The following is a 23256-nucleotide window of genomic DNA, read 5'->3' on the forward strand; positions in this document are numbered from 1 at the left end:
TCTAATTGAACTTTTCTTACAGTACAAAATCTTCTAAGGCTTTCATTCCAGAAAATCTGGCCTGGGTGTTTAAACAGCAATGGCAATAAAATGGGCCATGTTGAGTACTTGTTACTTTGCAGTTTGTGTTGGCTGACAACTCTCAAGTTTCTCAAGTGTGGCTTCCAAACCCATAGCAGAGTGATCATTATCTCCCTAAGTCACCGTCGCAAGGAAACTTAGGGCAGGTCTCCCTACCTTGGGTGCTGAGATGCTGCTCAGCAAGTGCCCAGTGTCATAACCTTGCCCTATTTGAGTTTGTTAGAAAAATTTCTTCCTTTGCATAGTTTTCTGCACCAAGTTACAGTTCCCTATTGTGCGCAGAGTCACTGAAAGATATTAAAATTACGTGAAACTCCTTACCTTGATCTTTTCCCCCATGACACCCACATAGTTATGCAAATACAAACCTGAGATAGCTCCTCCATGTGCTCTCAAAGACCTCCATGGGAGGATATACCCCACTGTATTGTGATTATATGGTTGCTTTTCTGTGTCCCTCAGAAAAGGTAGAGGATAGAGAACTCCTTAAGGGTAAACTGTGCCTTGTTCCTCTCTGTATCTGCATGTCCTTGCACGTTGCCTTGAACATGGTAACCTGTGAATAAATCTTCACTAATTCATCAATGTCAAGTATCTCTACCTGGAAGACTGTTATTCACTTATGTATTTTTTTGCTTTTTTTGTTCTGGTGTAGGTCTTTTTTTTTTCTCCCCACTATATAGCTTTTGCTCTAGATTCCTATCCTTTAAAATCAGCAGACTTTGGGAATTCCCTGACAGTCCAGTGGTTAGGACTCGGCGCTTAACTGCAAGGGGCATGGGTTCCATCCCTGGTAGGGGAAATAATATCCCACATGCCCCCCCCCAAAAAAGTAGACTTTTAGACCACAAAGCAAGATCTTTTGGCTGTACATCCTGTGGTTTTCTGAGAAACTACTAAAAGAACAATTCCTGGTGCAAATTATTTTCATGGGAGAGGTCCAATTATTTTTCTCCTATTTAGCAGTTCAAAATATTTTTCACACATACCTTTATGTGATAGTTTCCTGCCAGGTGGACATATCCAATTCATATGGAAAATTTAGCACTATGTCTGTGAGAGGGTGAGTAGAGTCAGAAAGCACCAAAAATAATTACGCTTTGCATTCGTTTACTGTGAACACATTAGCATACATTATCATGTTCCAGCCCCACCACAGTGATGCTGAATGAATGGCATAAGTATAAATACCCCATCGTACTATGAAGAAATTGAACTCCAAGGAAGGAAGTGATTTCTCCAAGGTCACCTAGCTAGTTACAACAAATGCAGAAAAAAATGGGTCTTTCAACTCTGTAGTGTGATGTACTTTGGACCATGCTAGGAAATGAAATGTGTTGCTTAGGTGGAATTTTATAGACAATAATAGCAAGCAGGGAAAAGAAATAGATGTAAAAACAAGAGCACTGGTTACTAGCTCTAAAGAAGGCAAACTGTGGAGGAATCAAGAGAGAACCTGGAAGAACCGAGCTGTGGAAAATTTTATTGGAAAAGTTGGTGCTGTTTTGTTTGGGTAGAAGCAAGGAGAAAAGTTGTGCTCTTATAAGAGCATCTGATCAGAGAATAAGGAATACACTTTTCTACCATGTTTCAATAGTGTAAGATTCATCTCCTCACACTGGACCCCTACAAAATTCTATGAGGCATCCTCTCTCTGAGAATTTGATTTCTTCTCTGATGGCAGTTAGGTGGATGACAGAAAAATGGGTTGGGTCTGGGTCTCCACAGACAAACACTTTACAGTGAAGATTAGAGCACCTAGTTCTCTCCCTACTTAGAGAATGAAAATATATTTCCTTTCCCTGGATTAACTTTTAAGGATGAAAAGCAAAGGTGTTCATGAGGAAAGGAAGAATCGTTTAAGGACTATCCGACCTTCTTGTAGGAATTTTGTGTAGTTTTTTTTTTTAGGTTTGCATTTTCAGCTTTTTTATTTTTATTTTATTTTATTTTATTAATTAATTTATTTATTCATTCATTCATTCATTTTGGCTGCATTGGGTCTTAGTTGCAGCACTCAGGATCTTTGTTACGGCATGCGGGATCGTTTGTTGCAGCACACAGGCTCTTTGTTGAAGTGTGCGGGCTTCTCTCTAGTTGTGGCATGTGGGTTCCAGAGGGTGCCAGCTCAGTAGTTGCGGTGCACAGGCTTAGTTGCTCCGTGGCACGTGGGATCTTAGTTCCCGACCAGGGATCGAACCCACATCCCCTGCTTTGGAAGGTGGATTCTTAACCACTGGACCACCAGGGAAGTCCCTGTGTAGTGTTTTGTTTTTTTTTTTTTAATATATCAGCCATAAAAAGAAATGAAATTGAGTTATTTGTAGTGAGGTGGATGGACCTGGAGTCTGTCATACAGAGTGAAATAAGTCAGAAAGAGAAAAATAAATACCATATGCTAACACATATATATGGAATCTAAAAAAAAAAAAAAAATGGTTCTGAAGAACCTGGGGGCAGGATATGAGTAAAGACGCACATGTAGAGAATGGACTTGAGGACACAGGGAGGGGGAAGGGTAAGCTGGGACAAAGTGAGAGAGTGGCATGGACATATATACACTACCAAATGTAAAATAGATAGGTAGTGGGAAGCAGCCACATAGCACAGGGAAATCAGCTCGGTGCTTTGTGACCACCTAGAGGGATGGGATAGGGAGGGTGGGAGGAAGACTCAAGAGGGAGGAGATATAGGGATATATGTATGTGTATAGCTGATTCACTTTGTTGTACAGCAGAAACTAACACACCATTGTAAAGCAATTATACTCCAATAAAGATGTTAAGTATATATATATATATATATATATATATATATATATATATATATATAAAATTTAGTTTAAATAGCCTAAAGGATTATTTTGTATTTGTTCTTTTAATAATCCCTATCCATCAAGTTGCCCTCAAGGAACTCACATTCTAGAAGGAGAGAGACAATACATTTGTAAGCAAATTAATGAAGAAGATCATTAGGTCTGAAAAGCTATGTTTTGTGGGGACACTTTGTTGTTGTGCTGAGCCTGAGCACATTTTGGGCTTTCTAGTGCCCAAATGGAGATGAAAGAGTCTCTTCCCCAAACCACAGGCCTGCGTCTGAGGCTCTGCCTCTACCATGGCTCTAGTCAGGAGCAACATCATCAAAAATGAGATTTATACACCTGAAACTAACACAACATTGCAAACCAACTGTATTTCAATTAAAAAAATTTTTAAGTGAGATTTAATACTCCCAGTTAAAATTCACCTGATGAAATGACCATGTGTTGCTTTATTTTTATTCTAGGAATCTTGGAAAATCAGGACTCAGAGTTTCTTGCTTGGGTCTTGGTAAGTACTCAGGGTATCATGTGGGGGTGGGCTGGGAGGTGGGAGATTGGGGAGGATACCAGGGAATGACTGGGGTGTAGGTAGGACCCAGTCTCAGGTGAGAAGGGACTTCGTGACCAACGTTGCCTCATTTCTCCTTCTGAGCCTTTCCTGCCCCACACAGCCCTCCCCTTCTCAGACTCAAGGAGCCACTGTGATCATGATGCCTTATGGGGGCCCATTAAGCAAAAAGAAACCTGATATTAAAGCACATCTTAGAGGAAGGGACTCCTCTGTTATTCCCATTTAGCAAGTGTGAAGAACCTCATGGCATGTATTTGTATGCTGACCTCACCTGCAGCATCATATGAATTTTTTTCTATCCTTATCTTCCCTTTGCCTAATTTTCTCACTTTTTTCTATATTTTAATGTATTTTATGTACTTTTATAATGTACCTTAAATGTTTTAGGGACAAAGTTTTATATATACATTTCCCCCCAGAAGCTGTAAATATTTAAAGAATAGTAAGTAGAGATGGCAATTTTAATATCATAAGAATGAATCTGAAATGGTAAAATCTGAGTGTGAGACTTGGGGTAGCATACAGCTTTCAGACATCCCCCAGACAAGGGAAAAGGCAACCTTGGTGTTCAGGCAATTCAACATCATCAGAACTATTTCTGTAACCTAAGAGAGTCTAGACCAGGATGGTAGCTGAGGAAGTAGTGAGAAATGGTCAGATTATAGCTATGTTTTGAAGGTCAAGCCTGGCAGATCTTCTGTTGGACTCTATTTGGGATGCAAGAGAAAAGAGAAGAGTCAAATATGACTGTAAGGGTTTTTTTGCCTGAGAAACAGAAAAGATGGAGTTGCCAGTAAGTGAGATGTGGAAGAATGAAGGAAGAGAGACTTAGGAAGGAGGGAGAGCCAACTGATTTGGGACATATTAGACATCCAAGAAAAGAGGTATATAGGCTAGTGGATATATGAATCTAGAGTTTAGAAGAGAGGATGTGAGCTGGATGTAGGATGACTTGAGAGTCACCAACATGTAGAAACTGTTTAAGCCATGAGACTGAATAAGAATATTAAGGGAGTGAGCATAGATATTACAGAAAGCAAAAGCACGTGGTCTGTGACCTGGGAAGTCCATTAAGAAGTTGGGGAAATGAGGAAGAGCCAACAAAGAACATTGAAAACAAGCAGTGGGTATGGAGGAGGAGAACCAGGAGACCAGGGAGTCCTAAGAATCCAGCGTTTCAAGAGGGATGGAGACCAGCCCTGTCAAACGCTGCTCGTAGGTCAAGCAAGATGAGGGCCAAGAATTGATCGTTCAGTTTAGCAACATGGAAGTCACTGATGACTTTGAAAAGATCGGTTTTGGTGGAGTCAGGGGCTCACGCATGATTGGAATAGGTTTAAGAGAAACACTGGCGGCTGCTCTTTTGATGACTATTTTTATAAAGAGAAGCCTAGAAATGGAATGGAAGCTGGACAGGCAAGTGTGGTCAGAGAGGGTACCTTTACACACAAAAGAAATGACAGTATATTTACATACTGATTAAGAAATTCTTTTGAGAAGGAAAAAAATGGTTAAGATAAGTAGAGAAGAAAAATACCTGGAATGATTTCTTGAGGACACAAGAGGAAAGTAACATGAAAGAAGGCAGAGTACATGGGCTTTGAGACTGGTAGGTGGGTTGATGGGTTGGCAGTGGCGGTATCTTTAGACATTATCTTCTACTGCTTCTGTATTCTCAGTGAAATCAGAAGCAAGGTCATCAGCTGTTAGTGAGGATGAAAGGGAGGTGTTGAAAGTTTGAGGAGAGAGAGGATGATGAGAGCAGAAGAGTGAATGGACCAAGGGGATGGATCAAAGTGGCCAGACAGCATTAAGGATCTGCTTGAGATTCATGCTAATAAATTTGAAGTGAGACCATCTCTATGGCTGTGTGTTTTTTCTCCAGTCTTGTTCAACCATGCAGGTCCAGGTGGGGTTTTTCAAGGGCATAAGATAAGAAAAGAGAGGCAGAGATGCTGAGAGTTTATGCAGAGGGGTGATTGTAATGGTGGACTTTGGGGTTGAAGCTGAGCAGGGAGGAAAATGAGGACTGAAGCCAGGAAAATGAGGAGGCAGAGGGACAGTGAAAAGTGGGCAGGATCAGTGAATTGTACCTCCAGAGGCCCAAAGGATTGTTGGAGTAAGATCAGCAGAGATAGTAAGTTGGAAGAATAGAAAGTGGTGGTTTGAAAGGGGGATGCTTGAAACTGTGGTCATGGGGGGTTCAGCTATTGGTAATGACAAAGTCTAAGGCATGTCCATTGGGGGAGAGTGGCTGAGGTTGTGCTGAGTGCAAGATCAGTAGACCAGAAGAGGTCAAGGGCCTGAAAGATAAAGGTTCAGGGAAGGATGACTTTGGGGGTCATTGAAATCACTGAAACATATGGCAAAACTAATATTGGAGAGAGTGACAGTGAACCAGAGCTAAAAGTTTCAGATGAGAGGGATTGACTAGGGATGGGTACGTGACTACAACATGAGGGGACTGATGATGTGAGATCCAAAGCTAGTTGGGGGGAGGAATTGGGAGGAGGGTTTCTTGAACCCTGTTGAATGGAAGTGTGGAGACCAGGGAAGGGATGGTAGTGAAAGAATAAAAGATAGTGGCAACAAAAAATAAATAAAAGATAGTGGCAACAATTTCTGCCTCCTTTTACAGTATTGCAAAAACATTGAAGGCTAGTGATGCCTGAGTTTTTCTGATTCTTCTTAATGATATGATTTGGGAGGTGAGGGTGGTCTTTGCTCCCCATAAGACTAAGGGAATTTGACATTTGCTTAATTTATGGCTTTGATTTTGTTACCACTTACTTGTATTTGAAAGACCCTGTAGATTCATTATCAGGGATATTCTAACCTTAGCTTTTTTTGAGAGTGCTTAATGGTAAATAACTATTCACTATTTATTATTGAAGGAAATTAAGAAATATAGCAATTTAAGAAAATATGAATTAAGAAATATGGTAATCATACACAATTATCTCATAGAATCAGTATCTATGGTGGAAAATAATTTCATCAAAAGGACTGAGAAAATCAACCGAAAGCCCTAAGACTATAAAAAATTCAGGTGCCTATGAAGTGCCACATGTAAATGAGTCTCCAGAGGGCAGACTACAGTTTTTTAAAACTGTGTGTGAGCTGTAGCTATTTTGGTGAACTTTGAAACAGACTTGATTCAGGAGCAGAAAGTCCTGATTTGAGCTTCAAGTTTTTTCTAAGAGCTTGAATGCTTGTGATTAGATACTGCATGAAAAATTAGGAGGAAACAAGGAAGTTCATGGGATTGACTGGCTTCATTCAAAACATGTAACAAAGCTTGAATAAGTATTCTTTGAGAACTTTTCTGAGCTACCTCCGTAAACCATAGGAGACCAAAAAAAATCATAGAAAGGAATAATGCACCAGGCTTAGATAATTTGTCAGGCTCTGCAAACCTCAGCTCTCAAGTCCAGGTGGAGCTGGGTTTACTGTTATAGGCTTGGGATATCAGTTCAGATACAGCCCGTGTTCAACTGAGGCTTTGAAAATTAAGTATTAAATATTCCAAGCAATAACACAACTACAGATGTCTTTTATTGAAGTACCTTAAAGGTCATATTAAAGCTAACAATTCTGACTTTCTTCTCCACCAGAGAAGGACAGGCTGGGAATTTCTTGCCCTGCCAAGCTTCCTTTTGATAAACTAAGAGCATATGTAAATGGAAGCAGAAAGGTGAAATAACCCAAGGACGAACTGAAGATACATCTAAAGGAACACAGTTCTGCTAACAAAAGAATAGGGGAAAAAAATAAAGTGGAAACCTGCCTGTGGGCTGCTGTGGCTGGACTGATTTATTAATACACTGACCACTGCTATCAAGACCCAAAGTCAAAGAAACTGATGGGAAGGGAGAAAATCCACCAAAGAGTGATTGAACATCATCTCAGTCTAGTGGGAAGTGGGATCATCTTCTGAGAGAGGAAGAGAGAATTTATGTATTCATTCATTCATTCACTCATTCATTCTCAGCAAACATTTAGGAAGCCAGGCATCATGCTGGTTGCAGGGGATATCCAGATGAAAGAAGCAAGGGCCCTGCTCTCAAACTGCTCACAGCGTAGTAGGAGTCAGGCACACAAAAATAGTGCATTGGACGGATGCCATGATGGAGAGTACAGGATGAATCAAGCATGAGGAAGGTCTTTTGGGGCATCTGGAGCAGCTTCACAGGGGAAGTACTGCTTGAGTTGAGACTTGAAGGGAGTCATTAAGTAGAGAAAGAGGACGAAGGATGCAAGACAGAGGAGGCAACACGAGCAATGGCCTGGAGGGAGACCCATGGAGCAGGAGGTACTGTGGGAAACACTAGTGTATGTGCAGAATATTTCGAATGCAGGGTATTAGGGAACCACAAGAACCGAGCCTGGAAGGAAAGCTAGGCCTGATCAGGAGGGCCATTGTTTGCCTTGCTAAGGCATTGAGCTCTAGTCCTCTAGGTCTCTGGTGTTCCTCCAAGTCCTACATCCCCAAGGTCTCAGGGAATACTCGGGGGATGAGGCATGGGCAGGGCTCCACCTCTCCCTGCCCTCCTCCTTCCATTGCCACCGCTTCCATCAATGTAGCTCCACTTTTTCTAAATGAAAATATAAATATGACTTTTACTGTAAATTTAAATGTAAAATTTTAATGTAGTATGTCATAAATGACGTCATGTTTTACAACAGGAGTAGGTTCACAGCAAAATTGAGCAGAAAGTGCAGAAATTTCCCCTTACCTCATATGCACACAACTTCCCCCACTATCAACAACCCACATCAGAGTAGTACATTTGTTACAGTCCTGCACTGACACACCATTATCACCCAAAGACTATAGTTTACACTGGGTATATGTATAACTTTGGTGTTCTACATTCTGTGGGTTCGGACAAATGTAATGACAGGTATCTGCCATTATAGTATCATACAGAGTAGTTTCACTGCCCTTAAAATCCTCTGTGCTCTGCCTATTTATTTCTCTCTGACCCCTAACACCTGGCATCCACTGATCCTTTTACTGTTTTCATAGTTTCGCATTTTCCAGAATTTCATATAGTATGGACATCCTACAGTATCTAGCCTTTGCAATTGGCTTCTTTTGCTTAGTAATATGCATTTAAGTTTCCTCCGTGTCTTTTCATGGTTTGATAGCTCATTTCTTTTTAGTGCTTCATATTACATTTTGAAGGAAAATAAGCATCCTTCTTCCAAAAAAAAAAGAGTTTTAAAACCCTGCTCCAGCTTGTGAAAAGCCATTGAAAAACTTGGATCAGGAGTAGGACATGATAAGATGTATTAGAATTGTTTTCCGGCAATGATGCGAAGGCTAGATTAGAGGGGGAAAGGGTTGAGACTGGAGTCAAGATGATGAGATAGTGATATTAAAGATGTACAGGAAGAGGGTGATTTTTTAGGAGGAAAAATAAACAGGACTCGGTGACCTTGGGATGCAGAATGAGAGGTCTACCTGAGCAGGGGAGGGTGCCCCAGTTCCTGGGTTGGGTGTGCAGATGGACGGGCTGAAATCTCAGAAGAAGGAGATGCAGGAGGGAGCAGTAAGAGGAAGGAGAATGGAGGAGAAGCAGGAGCAGTGTTGGGAAGAGGAGACCCGAGAGCCTGCCAGCTTCAGCCTCAGATATCCAGGGGGCACGGGGAGGGCTGGAGAGAGCTCCAGCTGGAAATAAAGACCCAGGAAATTCTAACAAGGCTGAACCCATGGTTGTCACTGAGGTCACCTGCAAATACAGAGGACTGAGGTATTTAGACAGGTTTAGGACACCTGCCTTTTGGAGTCTGTCAGATTCCATGCTCCCAGAGATCACCTCTGTTTTTTCTACACCCGTATCATACTGTCAGCAGATCACAGTATCTAGCAAGTAGTAGGTGCACAAATATAGTTATTGAATGTATGACTGGGTACGTGGATCAATCTCTAAGGAATGACAAAATGCACAGTGGGTAATAGTGAAGATCCAGGGAAAGTCAGAAATCATGAAATGTTGCAGTCCAGCCAACCTGGTTCTTTGGCTTTCTCCAGTAACGTATCAACACAGAAACTGAGAAGGCCAAGTGGAGGTGAGGAGAGGGGATAGAGAGAGGCCCAGCATCGAGGGTTATCCCCAACATGAGTCAGGGACCAGGGGCTCTACTCTATACACAGTGACACGAGTCTAGGCTGGATTGGGGCTCAGAGTATGCAGCAGGGCTCTCACTGCTGCAGATGGAAGGGGCATCTACCCACACACATTAGGAGCAGGGGCCGCTTCTGATTCATGCCACTGGAGGTGACACCCCACAGCAGGCAGCTGCTCCTACAGGCGCTCAAAAGGGGCAGACTTTACCCTGTGCCACTCACTGTGGGATATACGTGCTTCCCTCCACATAAGAGGCTTGCAGGAAGAAAGGCATGTGATGGTTAATTTTATGTCAACTGTGACTGTGCCACAGGGTGCCTGAATTGGTCAAACGTTATTCTGGGTGTGTCGTGAGGATGACTTTGGATGTAATGAACATTTGAATTCATAGACTATGTAACGCAGATTGCCTTCCCTAATGTGGGTGATGGGCCTCCTTCAGTCAGCTGAAGGCCTGAATAATACAAAAAGGCTGAGCCCCCTCAAATAAGAGGGGACTCCTCCTGCCTGACTGCTTTGAGCTAGAACATCAGATGTTCCTGACCCTTGGACTCAAAATGAAACATTATCTCTTCCTGGGTCCTGCTGGCTTTTGGACTAGAACTTACACACCATCGGCTCTTTTGGTCCTCAGGCCTTCAGACTCAGACTGAATCTATACATGGGTTATCGTGGGTCCTGAACTGCAGAAGACAGATCTTGGGACTTCTCAGCCTTCACAATCATGGGACACAATTCTTTACAATAAATCAATCTCTCTCTCTCTCTTTCTCTCTCCCTCTCTCTCTCTCTCTCTCTCTCTCTCTCTATATATATATATATATATATATATACTCAATTTCTCTCTATGTAAATTTATTTTATTATATATTATAATTATATATAATATATATAAGTATAAAATATATTTATATATATATAAATATATAATAACAAATTTTATAAGAAATTATAAGGTTCTATTTCTCTGGAGAACCCTAACTAATAAAAGCATTTTGCTAGTTTTGTGAAACATTGCACAGGTATACGTGGCAAAGCAAACAGTCAGGTATTTCTAGGGAGTGAGCAAGGTTATGGGAAGGTGGGAGGAGCACAGATCAGGGGGTATGTGGTCACTTGCTCATTTTTTCAGCTGAGCACATATGGATCCTCATGTAGAAGACCATCATCCCCAAAGGAGTCCTCCTGGGCTGTTCACTGGTCAGGAGGGCATGTTACGTGTTCCTGCCAGACAGGGCTGGGTCTGGATCTAGCAGTGAAGAAGGGAAGGAACATCCTGTGCCTTTGGTGCCTGATTTCCATAAACCTCAAGGCGGTAATTCCCAGGCAGAGCAAACTGACTCCACGAGAATCTTGTCCTGTGTTCATTCAGGCAGACCTTTCACACTTCATCCTTGAAGGAATGAAGTCATAAAGTAAAATATTTAACACCTTGGAGACACTGAGTCTCTCAAGAGGTGTTTCTTCCCAACTCTGGCTGCACAGCAGAATTAGCTGTGGTGCTTTTTACAAAGCAGATAACCAGTCTCCACCCAGACCTTTTGAATAAGAGTCTCCCAAGGCACAGGTGTTTTAAAAAGACTGTCCCGATGATTCTGAGGCATAGTGGTAGGGTTGGAACCCGTTGTCCTCACCAGGTGGAAGGAGATGGCAACATGTGTGGACTGGTATCTGGTGAGCCAGGTGCTGGCTGTGTTTCTATCCTGGCTGCTGCCTCCAGGCCCAGGCCCTGGAGCTGGCTGAGGCATCTCCACCTGAACTGCGGTCACCAAGAGGAAAACCTGCCCAGCTCAGAGTTGTCCTCGGGGTTCTCTGGAGCCAGTGTCCTGGGAAGGCTCCTGGGGTGGGCAGATTGAGCTCACCTCCCCTTCCATTCAGCGCCTGCCACCTGGGCCTGTCTGCCTTGTGCCCTGCCCTAGCCGAGGGAACCTTCTAGAGCAAAAGCAGTGAATCTTATGATTAAACTGTGTGGGCTTCTTCTTAATGTGTTGCATATGTGCAGAATGTACTCCTGGCTCATCTCCCTCTGCCTTAGAGATGCTCTCACTGCACTAAATATTTTGACACTGGGAAAACATGACATTAAATGTTTAACATGAATGATATTATTTTTGACACCCTTTGTGACTCTCATTCTTGTTGCTAAACCCAATGTAAACTAGCCATCTCTCCTATTATTATAATAACATAACAACGACAACATTAAGTATTTATAAAATGCCTCTGAGACACGAGAAACAATTTTAAAAGGGCAATTTCTTCTCTCAGAACGTTTACCAATTTTTTTGCTTAACACAGAGTGAACTATCTTAAGACCAGGATACCCACAGAATTTAAATCGTGCATGAATATTAAACATATAACAAGAGAATTATAGGCTTGTCACTTTTCCTGGAACATCTACCTTGAATAAATGCCATGGTGCATACACATTAAAAATGAAGAGGCATTTATATTTTTATAAAATTGTTTTAGAATATTTCTTCCTCATTTTCTACTTTGATGGATAAAATCCATCTTCAGAATTGCTGACAGCTTGGTTGCCCTCTGAATTATCAGTGGCTGCCGACCATGTGCCATTGCTCCCCTCATAGAGGGTGTCAGGAGCTAAGACACAGCTGGGTGACAAACGGACAGCCTGATGCCCCACACATTGTCAGAGTTGGGTTCAGGGAAGAACTGGAGAAGAGGAAGCAGAAGAGTCTACACAACCTCAAGTGTACATACACACACACACACACACACACACACACACACACACACACACACACACCCTAATCTCCCTCAGTGCAGTTATAAAAGGATGAGTAGCCCTCATTTGTTAATCTGTGATCCAAAAGTGAAACAAGTAGTTGCAAAACCATCAGATAGTGGGGGAGAAAAGGTTTTCCCCAGACCCAGATATGGGCAATGTGTTGGAAGTGATGACAGTTTGTAAACATGGTCTCACAGCTGTGAGAGGAATTAGTCTTTGCAGTCATCCCTGTCTTTACAGATGAGAAAAACAGAGGCAGGAAGAGGAGACATGTCTCGTTCAAGGCCAGTGGTAGAGACGACAAAGCCCGCATCTCCTGCCCCTCCACCAGCCGCCTGTTCCCCGCCATCCCCCGCCTCCAGTCTCCATGGGCCCACAGCCACTGCCCTCTGCACCTCTCTCCTCCTTGAGAAGTGAATAGCTGGACCAGGCATGTAAGGCCCCCTCCAGCTCTATCAGCCGTGATATGGGCAACAGTCAAGTTCACTAAGACTCCAGGGTGGCAGCTGGGTGAAAGTGCCTTTACTCTACTTTAGAACTAGAAAACGTCAGAGCCTAAACAACTCCTGGCATCACTCTCCAGAGTAGGGTAGACAAAGATCCGTCCAAGCTCCACAGGCAGAATGGGGGCCAGAATCTGTGACCCTGGTGCATGATCAGGTGAGCTGTCTCCGTAAGAGATTTCAAAGTGAGAAGGCAGCTGAGTGCAAACCTTTTGTTTCTGTGTGGATGCCCTGAATGACTTACCCTCCCGTGCATCCCTGAAGACCTAAAGACCTCATGAAGTCCTGCCATAGCTCCTGTACTCAAAGAAAAAACATACCTGTGTATATGCAAGTGTATTCATATTGTTTACCCAGACTGTGCCCTATACACACTCTACATTTATGAAGAGTACATTTATAAGATTATTTTCCTATACCCCCTTATTTTTTTTAAATCCAGGGATCGAACCCGTGCCCCCTGCATTGGAAGGGCAGAGTCTTAACTACTGGACTGCCAGGGAACTCCCTCCTATACCCTTTGCAATATAAAAACCAAAATGAAAGTTTGAATTTCAATCAACCATGCAGTTGAGCTACTCCAATAGTGAGGCTAAAACATGAGGGAACCCGATGGGGTGCTGTCCTCTCGTATGGTTGGGGCCATGCCTCTGGTGTGCTTGGCTTAAGTGAGGCAGGGCCATGGGGAGCCATTCCTGGAGGGCAGTATAAATGCCTGAGGGGTAGGCTGCTGTGGGTTAACACACTGAGGGGAAATGTATGGAGATTTGTATGTAGGCCTTTGAGGCCTCAGCTGGATGAAGTTAGGAATAAAATCCCAGTTATTTTTAGCACTACTAAACCAACCAGGAGCCTTCTAGAGTCAGTGAACAGAAAACCCAGTTCGAAGCAAAGCAAAAGCATCAGCTTAAGCAGAAACAGAAATTTTTAGGCTCATAGGGACAGTGGACCCAAATGGCTTGATCCAGGGATCAGACTATGAGCTCTGCAAGCTGGAGGCTTGTCCATTCTCAGGCTGCCCTCAGAGTGACAAGATGGCTGCACATGCTCCAAGCCATATATCCCATCGGCTCTGACTGCCTTATATATCCATCTGTGAATCAGTCACTGAAGAACTGCCGGCAATCAAGAACCACCCCTGAAGCTGGGGAAGGGTTTAAATCCACCCCAACCACAGAATGCAGATTCCTAAAGGAAATTTAAAGCACTCTTGCTTAAAGTGCTCTGAGTTTCTCTGCTCTGAGTTAAGAAGAAAAGATATCCCTGGATCCTGAAAGCCCTTCCCCCACTTATTTTAGCTTATCTGAGCCTTTTCTGTGTCTTTGGTAGCCAAGGATGAAAATCAAAATTCTCCCAGCCCTTTCTGTAGCATGAGGTATGCTCACAGTTTGCTGAGTCAGCTCATGTTTACCTTCTGCTTCCTCAGTTTGCCTAATGGACAGAATTTTCCTCAGCAGGATAAACATGTAGCTTTGCCTTTTTAATACTTCCCCATCATGTTGAAGGATCAGTGAGACCTGAGGCTCATTTGCAAATAAAAGCTTCATCCTAACACCTGGAATATGCAAAGGAGGACCTCCAGGAGAGCAAAGCAGAAAATACCATCAATGCTCACTTTATATCTGACTACTAATTAAAATGAGAGGAGGAGGAGGTTACCCAACATGCAATTACAGAAAATGGGTGATGAGGTAATGAGCTGTAGCTAAATTAGCGCTGACAATCTAACCACGGGGATTTCTTCAGGCTGAAGAGAAGGAAACAGGAGATGAAGGTCCTGGCTTGGCTCTGCTTGCAATTACTAGAAACAAGTTTTCTGGGGGAACTTGTCGTGTTTCTTCTTAGTCTCTTACTCTACCTTCCTTCCCGTTTCTCCACACTCTGCTCTATGCCACCCTTTCCTTTGACCCTTTCTGAGCAGAAACTGTAGCCCAACTCAGCCAACCTGCTTTCAGTGGTGATACTTAACTGCTTCTGGCTGAAGACAGAAGGCAAGACTGGCCCTGAGACTCATTTCTAGGAGTGACCCTCTGTCTGGCTTTGTTACCTGTCACACCATTCCAGTCACCCTTCCTTCCAGCACCTTCCTGGGAGGGCTGGTTGGCTGCCCTGGTCCTGCTGGTGGATGGGCTGCCTCTGATGCCACCCATGTCTCAGTTTGAGCTCTTAGAGGGTAGAAACTGAGGCTGATTCCATCATCCCTGGAAAGCACGGGATCAGCACTCCTCTCCTTCATTCGTGTGTCCAAAGATTTCACAAGATGTGCCAGACGGCATGCTGGGGAAACAGGAGAAAAAACACACCAGAGCACCAGTGGCCACCCTCACACAGCCCACAGGCGGGGAGGCGGGGAGGGGGCAGTGACCTGATTCCCAGGCAAAATGAGATCCTTGGGCTGTGTGCCCCCAGAGGACACCTTGCATTTATGTTTGCTGGTGATAGCTTATTAATGTCTGACTTATTACCTGCTTGATTATCAGTTCAGAACACATGCCTAGATCAGAGAAGCTGCTTATATATACTCATTTATAGAATCAATGAATGAATGAATGAATCACGGTGTGACCAGGGCTCTGAGAGAAATATGAGGTGCATGTGAACACATATGAGGGCTGCCTAAGAGGAGATCATGGAAGGATTCCTGGGGCAAGAAATAGCTGAGTATGAAAGGATGAATAGGGTAGGATAGAGCCAGCTGAAAGAGAAAACAAGGAAAAAAGCAGTTTAACAATAATAGAGGTAGAGAGACAGAGAGATAGAGGTATAGGACACAGAAATGGCACAGGTGATGAAGCAACCACCTCTTCTGGGGAATGAGGAAGGTGCTGATAGGGGCGGTGGGGTTTTGAAGGATGGATAGGAATCTGTCGGGTGGATAAGGAAAAAAAGCCACAGGCATTCCTTTTAAAGAAATTTCCTACTTACCCTTCACTCAGATCTAGGTTTGATGGTTACTTTCCTGACATCCACGTCTAGACAGAGGCTTCCTGTTAGTTCTCATCACAGCCCCTCTTACCAGGATGTGGTATTTTTCTGTCTTCCCCACTGGACTGGGAGCTCCAGGAAAAAGACACCGTTATTATTATTTGCCATTTTGACCCCACCATCTGGCATGGCTCTGAAAAATTATGGGGCTCAATAAGTATTTTCTAAATGAATTGATAAATAAATTGCAGGAAGAGAAGCCTGGGAGTCTGAACCAGCATGGCCTGGAGAAGGAACTATGTGGGAGAGAAAATGATGAGAGATGACTTTGGGAAGATTATGAATAACGTTGGAAGCCATGCCACGAAGCTTGGAATGTATCTGTTTTGTGATGAGGAGTCGCTGAAATATTTCACTCCAGGTGTTGCTTGGCCAGATGCATTTTAGGAAGCTCACTCTGGGCGCTGTGGTCACACTGCAGACAGCAAATTCGAGAGGACTGGGAATAGAGACAAGGAGACAGGCTGCAAACGACTCAAATGTTCTCAGTTTTACAGAAGATTAAATGTAACAGTCAGTTAATTGCCCACTAACTGTCAGCCCAGTTGCTCACACTGTGAGCGTATACACAGATCCTGCGCAGAATATGTAGGGGGACTGTGAGGTAAATGAGGCTTGACCAAATTAGCAAAAGACTGGTAAAATACAAAAGGAAGTGTTTTTAAAAGCATAAAATATCTGAAGTAAAGAACTAACATAGGTGTCAGTGTAGTAAATTACAAAGTTTCAGAGATTGGGTTAAAAAAAAAAAAGTTCCTAGATACCTTCTTTAAGGAAGAAGATGGAGATAAATGGAAAATTTTTAAACAGGCAAATAAAAATCAGACAAATATGAACCAAAAGTAAGTGAAATGTGGGTGTAAAATTAATGAAATAAAGTGGGGGGTGGGATGGATTGGAAGATTGGGATTTATATATATACACTACTATGTATAAAATAGATAGCTGATGAGAACAGACTGTATAGCACAGGGAACTCTACTCAGTGCTCTGCGATGACCTAAATCGGAAGAAACTCCAAGGAAGAGGGGTTATGTGTATACGTATAGCTGATTCACTTTGCTGTACAGCAGAAACTAACACAACATTGTAAAGCAACTATACTCCAATAAAAAAAAAAAAAGTAGAATTCAAGCAAAGAGAAGATGCAGTAATGAGAGATGATAATCAATGGAGTGAGGGCCCCGAGAAGGAGCAAGGAGATGGGATCAGCAGAGAAACAGCCTTGGAAGGAAAAGGGACATTCTTCCACAGGGACAGGAATAAAGGAGGAAAGGATGGGTGTTGTCTTATTCTGTGCTCCCTGACCTCGGAAGCCAGTGTTGAGCACCCACCTGAGGGTGAGGGAGGTGGGCTGTTCTCATACCAGAGGCAGCTGGAAGCCCACATGGAAGTGGGCAGTCACGTCTGATAGTTTGATAGCTTTGGTAGCAGGAAGTAGAGGGGTTTACATTTTATTTCTTTTATGTTCTCTGTGAAGCAGGAGGCAGGTTTATCTGGTGACATTAAAGAAGGAGGAGGTAGGACTGAGGTTGAGAAAAGTAGGGCAGGTTTGAAATCCAACCGGGGTGGGGGGAATGATTAAAAAGCAGAGGACTGGTGGGCTCTCTGTGTAGTTACTGTAGATCAAGAATTTACGATGCATGTTTCTTTGCAGTCCGTGATTTTCTCCAACACAGCTCAGCATCTTGGTTATAGGTGATGAGCAGCCAGACAGTCAGACTCATCCAGGTGTGAACTTTTGCCAGGCAGGTGAAATGAAGGAACAGTGAAGTAATGGAGCTGAGAATAGGGCAAGAGAATCTTCTAAATGGTGAACCACGTCATCCAGCTAGCCTAAGCTCCCTGGTTAAGGAAGGAATTGAAGTCAGAATAGATAGACTGGAGGAAGGTAAAGAGTTTGAGGACAACGTGTGTGGGGATGTACCTACACAAAATCTGCAAGAGTGACAGCTTGTAGCATGCGAGGGCTTATGACCTGGTCGTTAATGCATATATTTGGAATACAAATGAGGCACACCTCCACCCAAGTTCTCTTGTGTGCAAGTTCAGTTCTATTTTTCATGGCACTGTTGTGGTCTTCTGTTTCCACCCCATCAACCTTTACTATGGTTTCTTCTGATAATCATTGCCTACATTTTCTGAAACTGAGTTTTATACTTGAGAGTTTGCAAATTCCAGGGTGTGCTAAATGTCTGTAGTTTCAGTACCAGTGTGACTTTAAAAAGACTGGGCACTTTATTCGGACACTTTGGTGGCTGCTGTGTTGCCCTTCCAGTTGAGCCACTGGAGACGGACATAAGGAAAAGACAGTGGACTCTCGACTACCTCTGATAAGAGAGGGGACAGTGACACAGAAAACTGAACACGCATTTACGTTTGTCTTTGGAGTGAACTTTGTATTTCTTTTGAATACGGGTGCCATAGACATGAAAACCTGTTAGTGAAAAATCAAGAGTTGTCTTAGAGGGAATAAAACATGTAGGAACAGTCTAATGATCTCATAGCCCATCTCTGACTAGGCTTCAGCGAAGCTTTCAACTCTCCATAATGAAGTAATCATTCTGTATGGCACCAGTGGGAGAAATTCCACCCTGACCCCATCAAACTGATGTGTCTAACTTGCACCCTATCCTGTTAGGATTGGTGGCCCTCGTCATCTTGTCCCAGAAAACAAGACTGCTGATGCTCTTTTTTATTCCACCCTTTTTTATTTCCACTAAGCTATTTTTGCTGCAGTCATTTACTGCCCCTGGGATTTTTGCAGAAGATTAATAGTACTAATAAAATGAAGGGCAAAGTGCCAAAGAGAGCATCTTGAAAGAATAGTCTGTAACCCTTTATGTGGTCAGGGCTAAAGACTCTAAAAAGGCAACTTCCACCTTCTTTGTGGAATTGTTCTTCAGCCTCTGGGCCCAGTACGTAATGTCTCTCTCCCTACCACTCTGGGGCTTCCCATCAAACTGGGAGCTTGCAGAGGGATTAAGTTCATTCAATAACATCCTGACTGCTGCCTAGACCAGTTTTCAACTCTGGCTACCAGTACAGTTGCATGGGAGCTTTTAAAAAATACCTGTGCCTGGGCACTTCCTCAGATCAACCAGACTACAATATCTGGGGTGGGGCAGGGTATCAGCTCCCAAGTGGTCCTACTAACTGGGCCAGAGTTGAGGATAGCTGGCCGGCTCGCCACCTGAGTTACTTGCTCATCAGATGGCTGGGTCCACCATGGAGGCTTTGAGCACTTAAGAGATTTGGATTCCCAGGCAGCATGCAGGAGGCACAACCAGAGAACAAGACGGATGCCACTTCTGGTGCCCAATGAAGAAACAAGTACCATGTGGGGTGTTTGTCTTTCATCTAGCTTTGGTCCAACTGAAACTCAGAATTTAGCAGCATTTTTGACATTTTAGTCTATTCATCACTCTCCGTGTGTCACTTCAGAATGATCTGTAATAAATAATAAATCTTCCTGAGCTTTGTTGAGATGAATAGACTGTTAGAATTGGTGCATTCCAATGTTGACTTTGGCTTTCACTGCCATCTCAGGAAAAGTCATTTATCTTCCTATGGAACTTCTGCTGCTTCAAATAGTATCTCTCGGGAAGATAAGAAGGAAAGTAACATTTAGTGAGCACCTGTTGTATGCTCGGTACTGTACTAGACAATTGGCATATACTACTGAAATTGTTGAGGGTGTGGACTGTGGAGTCACTCTACCTGGGCTCACATCCCGGCTCAACCACCCCCTCCCCCTCCCCAGCAAATAAACTCAAATCAGAGTGGTCATGAGTTCCAAATGAGATCATGTCTATAAAGTGTGTAGCACAGCGCCTGGCACAACGTAAGTTCTCCAAAAAGTGTTCATCGTTGTCTCGTTTAGTTCTCACAGCAATACTGGAGTAGGTATCAGTGTCTATGTTAGAGATGAACCAGGTCTCAAAGGTGAACCTATTTAGCCACAGACATAATGAACCTCAGGTGTATCTGAAAGAAAATGAAAATACCTACCCTTCATGATTTTTTGAAAAATAAGAGATGATTTTAGAATGTGTTGCATAGGACATGTGAGATAGTTGATCTGCAAAACTCAAATCTATGCTAGGTGTTGGAGAGGCAGTGATGAACAAGACAGAGAGATCCCCTGTCCTTGGGGAGGGTAGGCTGAGCTCTCCACCCAGCCTTCAGGAATCATGAGGGGTTGTACACACCCAACTTTTTGGTAGCACACTCTTCACTGCCGTTAGGTACTCTTTTTCTTTCCTAGTTAACAGCAGGTTCTGATTTCTTCATAGTGAGTGATCCTTAAGGTTCTTGACTAACCACAAAATGATCAAAGATGGAGAGTCACCAGGAGGTTATCTTTGCTGCCCCAGCAGTTCCTTCTGGGCACACCCTCCCTTGCTTCCCCAATTCAGGGCCCCTGGTGCTAGCAGAAGAAGAAATAGATGCCATCACTGCTTTAACATGGCAAAAGCAAGTGTTATTTCTACCATAATGACTCCCTAGATCCAGGCCAAGCTGCCAGCCACCCTTCAGAATGTTCTCTCACTGTGTATATCAGTGTGGTGGCTGATGGGTACCCAGGTCACAAACTCATATAAAGGCCACAGACGGATTTATTCATATTTACTCATTTCCAAGCAATGAATTAATGAAAAGAAAATCAGCAGGCAATTAAAGAGTTTATTGAGCACCACTTCTCTGAGGATCACTTCTTCTCTGCTGTTCTTGAATTCATTCATTCAAACACTTAATAAGCCCCTCCTATGTACCAGGTTTATGTAGTCTCTGGGGATACAGAGATTATCCCAAGATGTTAGCAGTTTTGAAAATGTCTCAAGAAGGGCTGTCCTCTGTGTTTGAGAACAATCCAAAGTATTGTTGACATAGCAGTATATTTTTTATATTTTTGATGCCTCTGGTTTTCTACATTTAACTTTCTATATAGCATGTTAGGAAATTTCATTCCAACCTGTAAAATCGGACTATGGGTTTATAATACTGCCATTGCCTCAGTGCCAAAGCCTGGGGGCTCCAGTGTCCAGATGAGGCTGCCAGGAGCTGTTCTGGGCTTCTTCCATACCACAATTAAGCTTTCAGTATAATATAAAATATCATTTCAAAGGTGAGTGACTCTATGTAGAATTTGAATTAAACGGGATCTCCTAAAACTAAAGATATACCAACATGGTTTTATGATTTAGTATTGCTCTGTTTTCTTCAACATGATAAATTTCTACATACATTTACTGAAAGAGGAAGACCTTTGTAGCTTAGTTAGAAATAGAGAAAGAGTGCATAAAAAATTTCATGCATAGTTCTATGGAAAATGCTAAAATACCTCCTAATTTTAATCTATAATGTCATTTTCCTAATTTTCCATTAGGAAAATGACATTATAGATTAAAAAGAAAAAGTTGAAATCATTAACAGCTACAGATAAAATAAGCTAATCTTTGTATGTAAATATATAAATCCACAGGGAAACATGGGAATTGGGTTAATTTGAGTGTAATAGGGTTGGGAACTTTTTAAAATCTTTAGGTTTTTGCTAAATTATCCCTTATATATTTCCTCAGTTTTAATTTCTCTACATTTCAAAAACTTCTTAGTCAAAAAGTATGTGAAGCACTTTGTATTCCAACTTTGAGTTTTCATTAGTGATATTTAATACAATAAACATCATGAAACTCACAGCACAAGAGGGAGAATTTGAAAGGACTGTTAAAAATTTTTTTCATTCTTTTTCACAATATATTATCCCTATCTTGTTTTCACTAAGTAAGTTTCTTTGCCTCGCCATGGAATTAAAATTTATTTCCCAGTATATCTTGATAGTCCTATGAGCACAAACTGTTTTTTATGTACAGCTACACCAGAGTTATTCAAAATTATTACTGTTTGGGGGAGAATAACTCACTGAACTATCAAATAAATATATCCCTGCACAAAGATAAAGATTTGCCGTGAACTTTTTAAAGATAAAAGTAAGTGTAAAGGAGGTCACCTTGACTTTCAAACTTCTTGACAGTAGTGTTTTTCCAGAGAGTTCTTATTCATAGTGACTTACTGTGGAAAGACAAGAGATAAAGCCAAAAATAAAAATATGTATTTGAGCACATACTGTGTTTCAGGTCCCATGTTAGGAGTTCACAGAAAAAGAAAAAAATATATATTTATATATATACTTTCAACCTTAATGATAGATTCCATTTTAGAATAAGATATTGAAAATATCTGAATTTGTTTAAAAAAAACAGAAGTTGCCATTTAGTCCTAGTATCCCATAGTGTCTAATTTTATTCCAACAGTGTTATTTCACTTATGTTAAATATTCTGTACATTTCTTTTTTTTAATTGAAGTATAGTTGACTTACAAAATTATATTAGTTTTGGGTGTACAACATAGGGATTCAATATTTTCATAGATTATACCCCATTTAAAGTCATTATAAAATATTGGCCATAGTCCCTGTGCTATACAATATATCTGTGTAGCTTATTTATTACATACATAATGGTTTGTACCTCTTAATCCCCTACCCCTCTCTTGCCCCTCCTTTTTCTCCCCTCCCCACTGGTAACCACTAGTTGGTTCTCTATATCTGTGAGTCTGTTTCTGTTCTGTTATATTCATTTGTTTGTTTTATTTTTTAGATTCCACATATAAGTGATAAAATACAGTATTTGTCTTTCTCTGTCCTACTTATTTCATTCAACATAATGCCCTCCAAGTCTATCCATGTTACTGCAGATGGCAAAATTTCATTCTTTTTTTTTTTTTTTAAACATCTTTATTGGGGTATAATTGCTTTACAATGGTGTGTTAGTTTCTGCTTTATAACAAAGTGAATCAGCTATACATATACATATGTTCCCATATGTCTTCCCTCTTGCGTCTCCCTCCCTCCCACTCTCCCCATCCCACCCTTCCAGGCTGTCACAAAGCACCGAGCTAATATCCCTGTGCCTTGCGGCTGCTTCCCCCCAGCTATCTACCTTACTACGTTTGTTAGTGTGTATATGTCCATGACTCTCTCTCGCCCTGTCAAAACTCACCCCTCCCCCTCCCCATACCCTCAAGTCCGTTCTCCAGTAGGTCTGCGTCTTTATTCCTATCTTACCCCTAGGTTCTTCATGACATTTTTTTCCCTTAAATTCCATATATATGTGTTAGCATACGGTATTTGTCTTTTTCTTTCTGACTTACTTCACTCTGTATGACAGACTCTAGGTCTATCCATCTCATTACAAATAGCTCAATTTCATTTCTTTTTAAGGCTGAGTAATATTCCATTGTGTATATGTGCCACATCTTCTTTATCCATTCATCCGATGATGGGCGCTTAGGTTGTTTCCATGTCCTGACTATTGTAAATAGAGCTGCAATGAACATTTTGGTA

General features: G+C 42.1%; 1 protein-coding gene across 5 annotated transcripts in view; it reads left to right on the plus strand.

Moving 5' to 3' along the window:
* Positions 1-23256, plus strand: part of KCNAB1 (potassium voltage-gated channel subfamily A member regulatory beta subunit 1) — a 434576-nt gene that overhangs the window by 312483 nt on the left and 98837 nt on the right. For all 5 annotated transcript variants that reach the window (XM_032630069.1, XM_032630072.1, XM_032630070.1 and 2 more), the window contains exon 2: positions 3367-3410. In XM_032630069.1, the coding sequence (XP_032485960.1) occupies positions 3367-3410 (44 nt within the window). The remainder of the gene's footprint in view (positions 1-3366; positions 3411-23256) is intronic.

The sequence above is a fragment of the Phocoena sinus genome, chromosome 4 (assembly GCF_008692025.1).
Source record: "Phocoena sinus isolate mPhoSin1 chromosome 4, mPhoSin1.pri, whole genome shotgun sequence".
Taxonomy (NCBI): Eukaryota; Metazoa; Chordata; class Mammalia; order Artiodactyla; family Phocoenidae; genus Phocoena; species Phocoena sinus.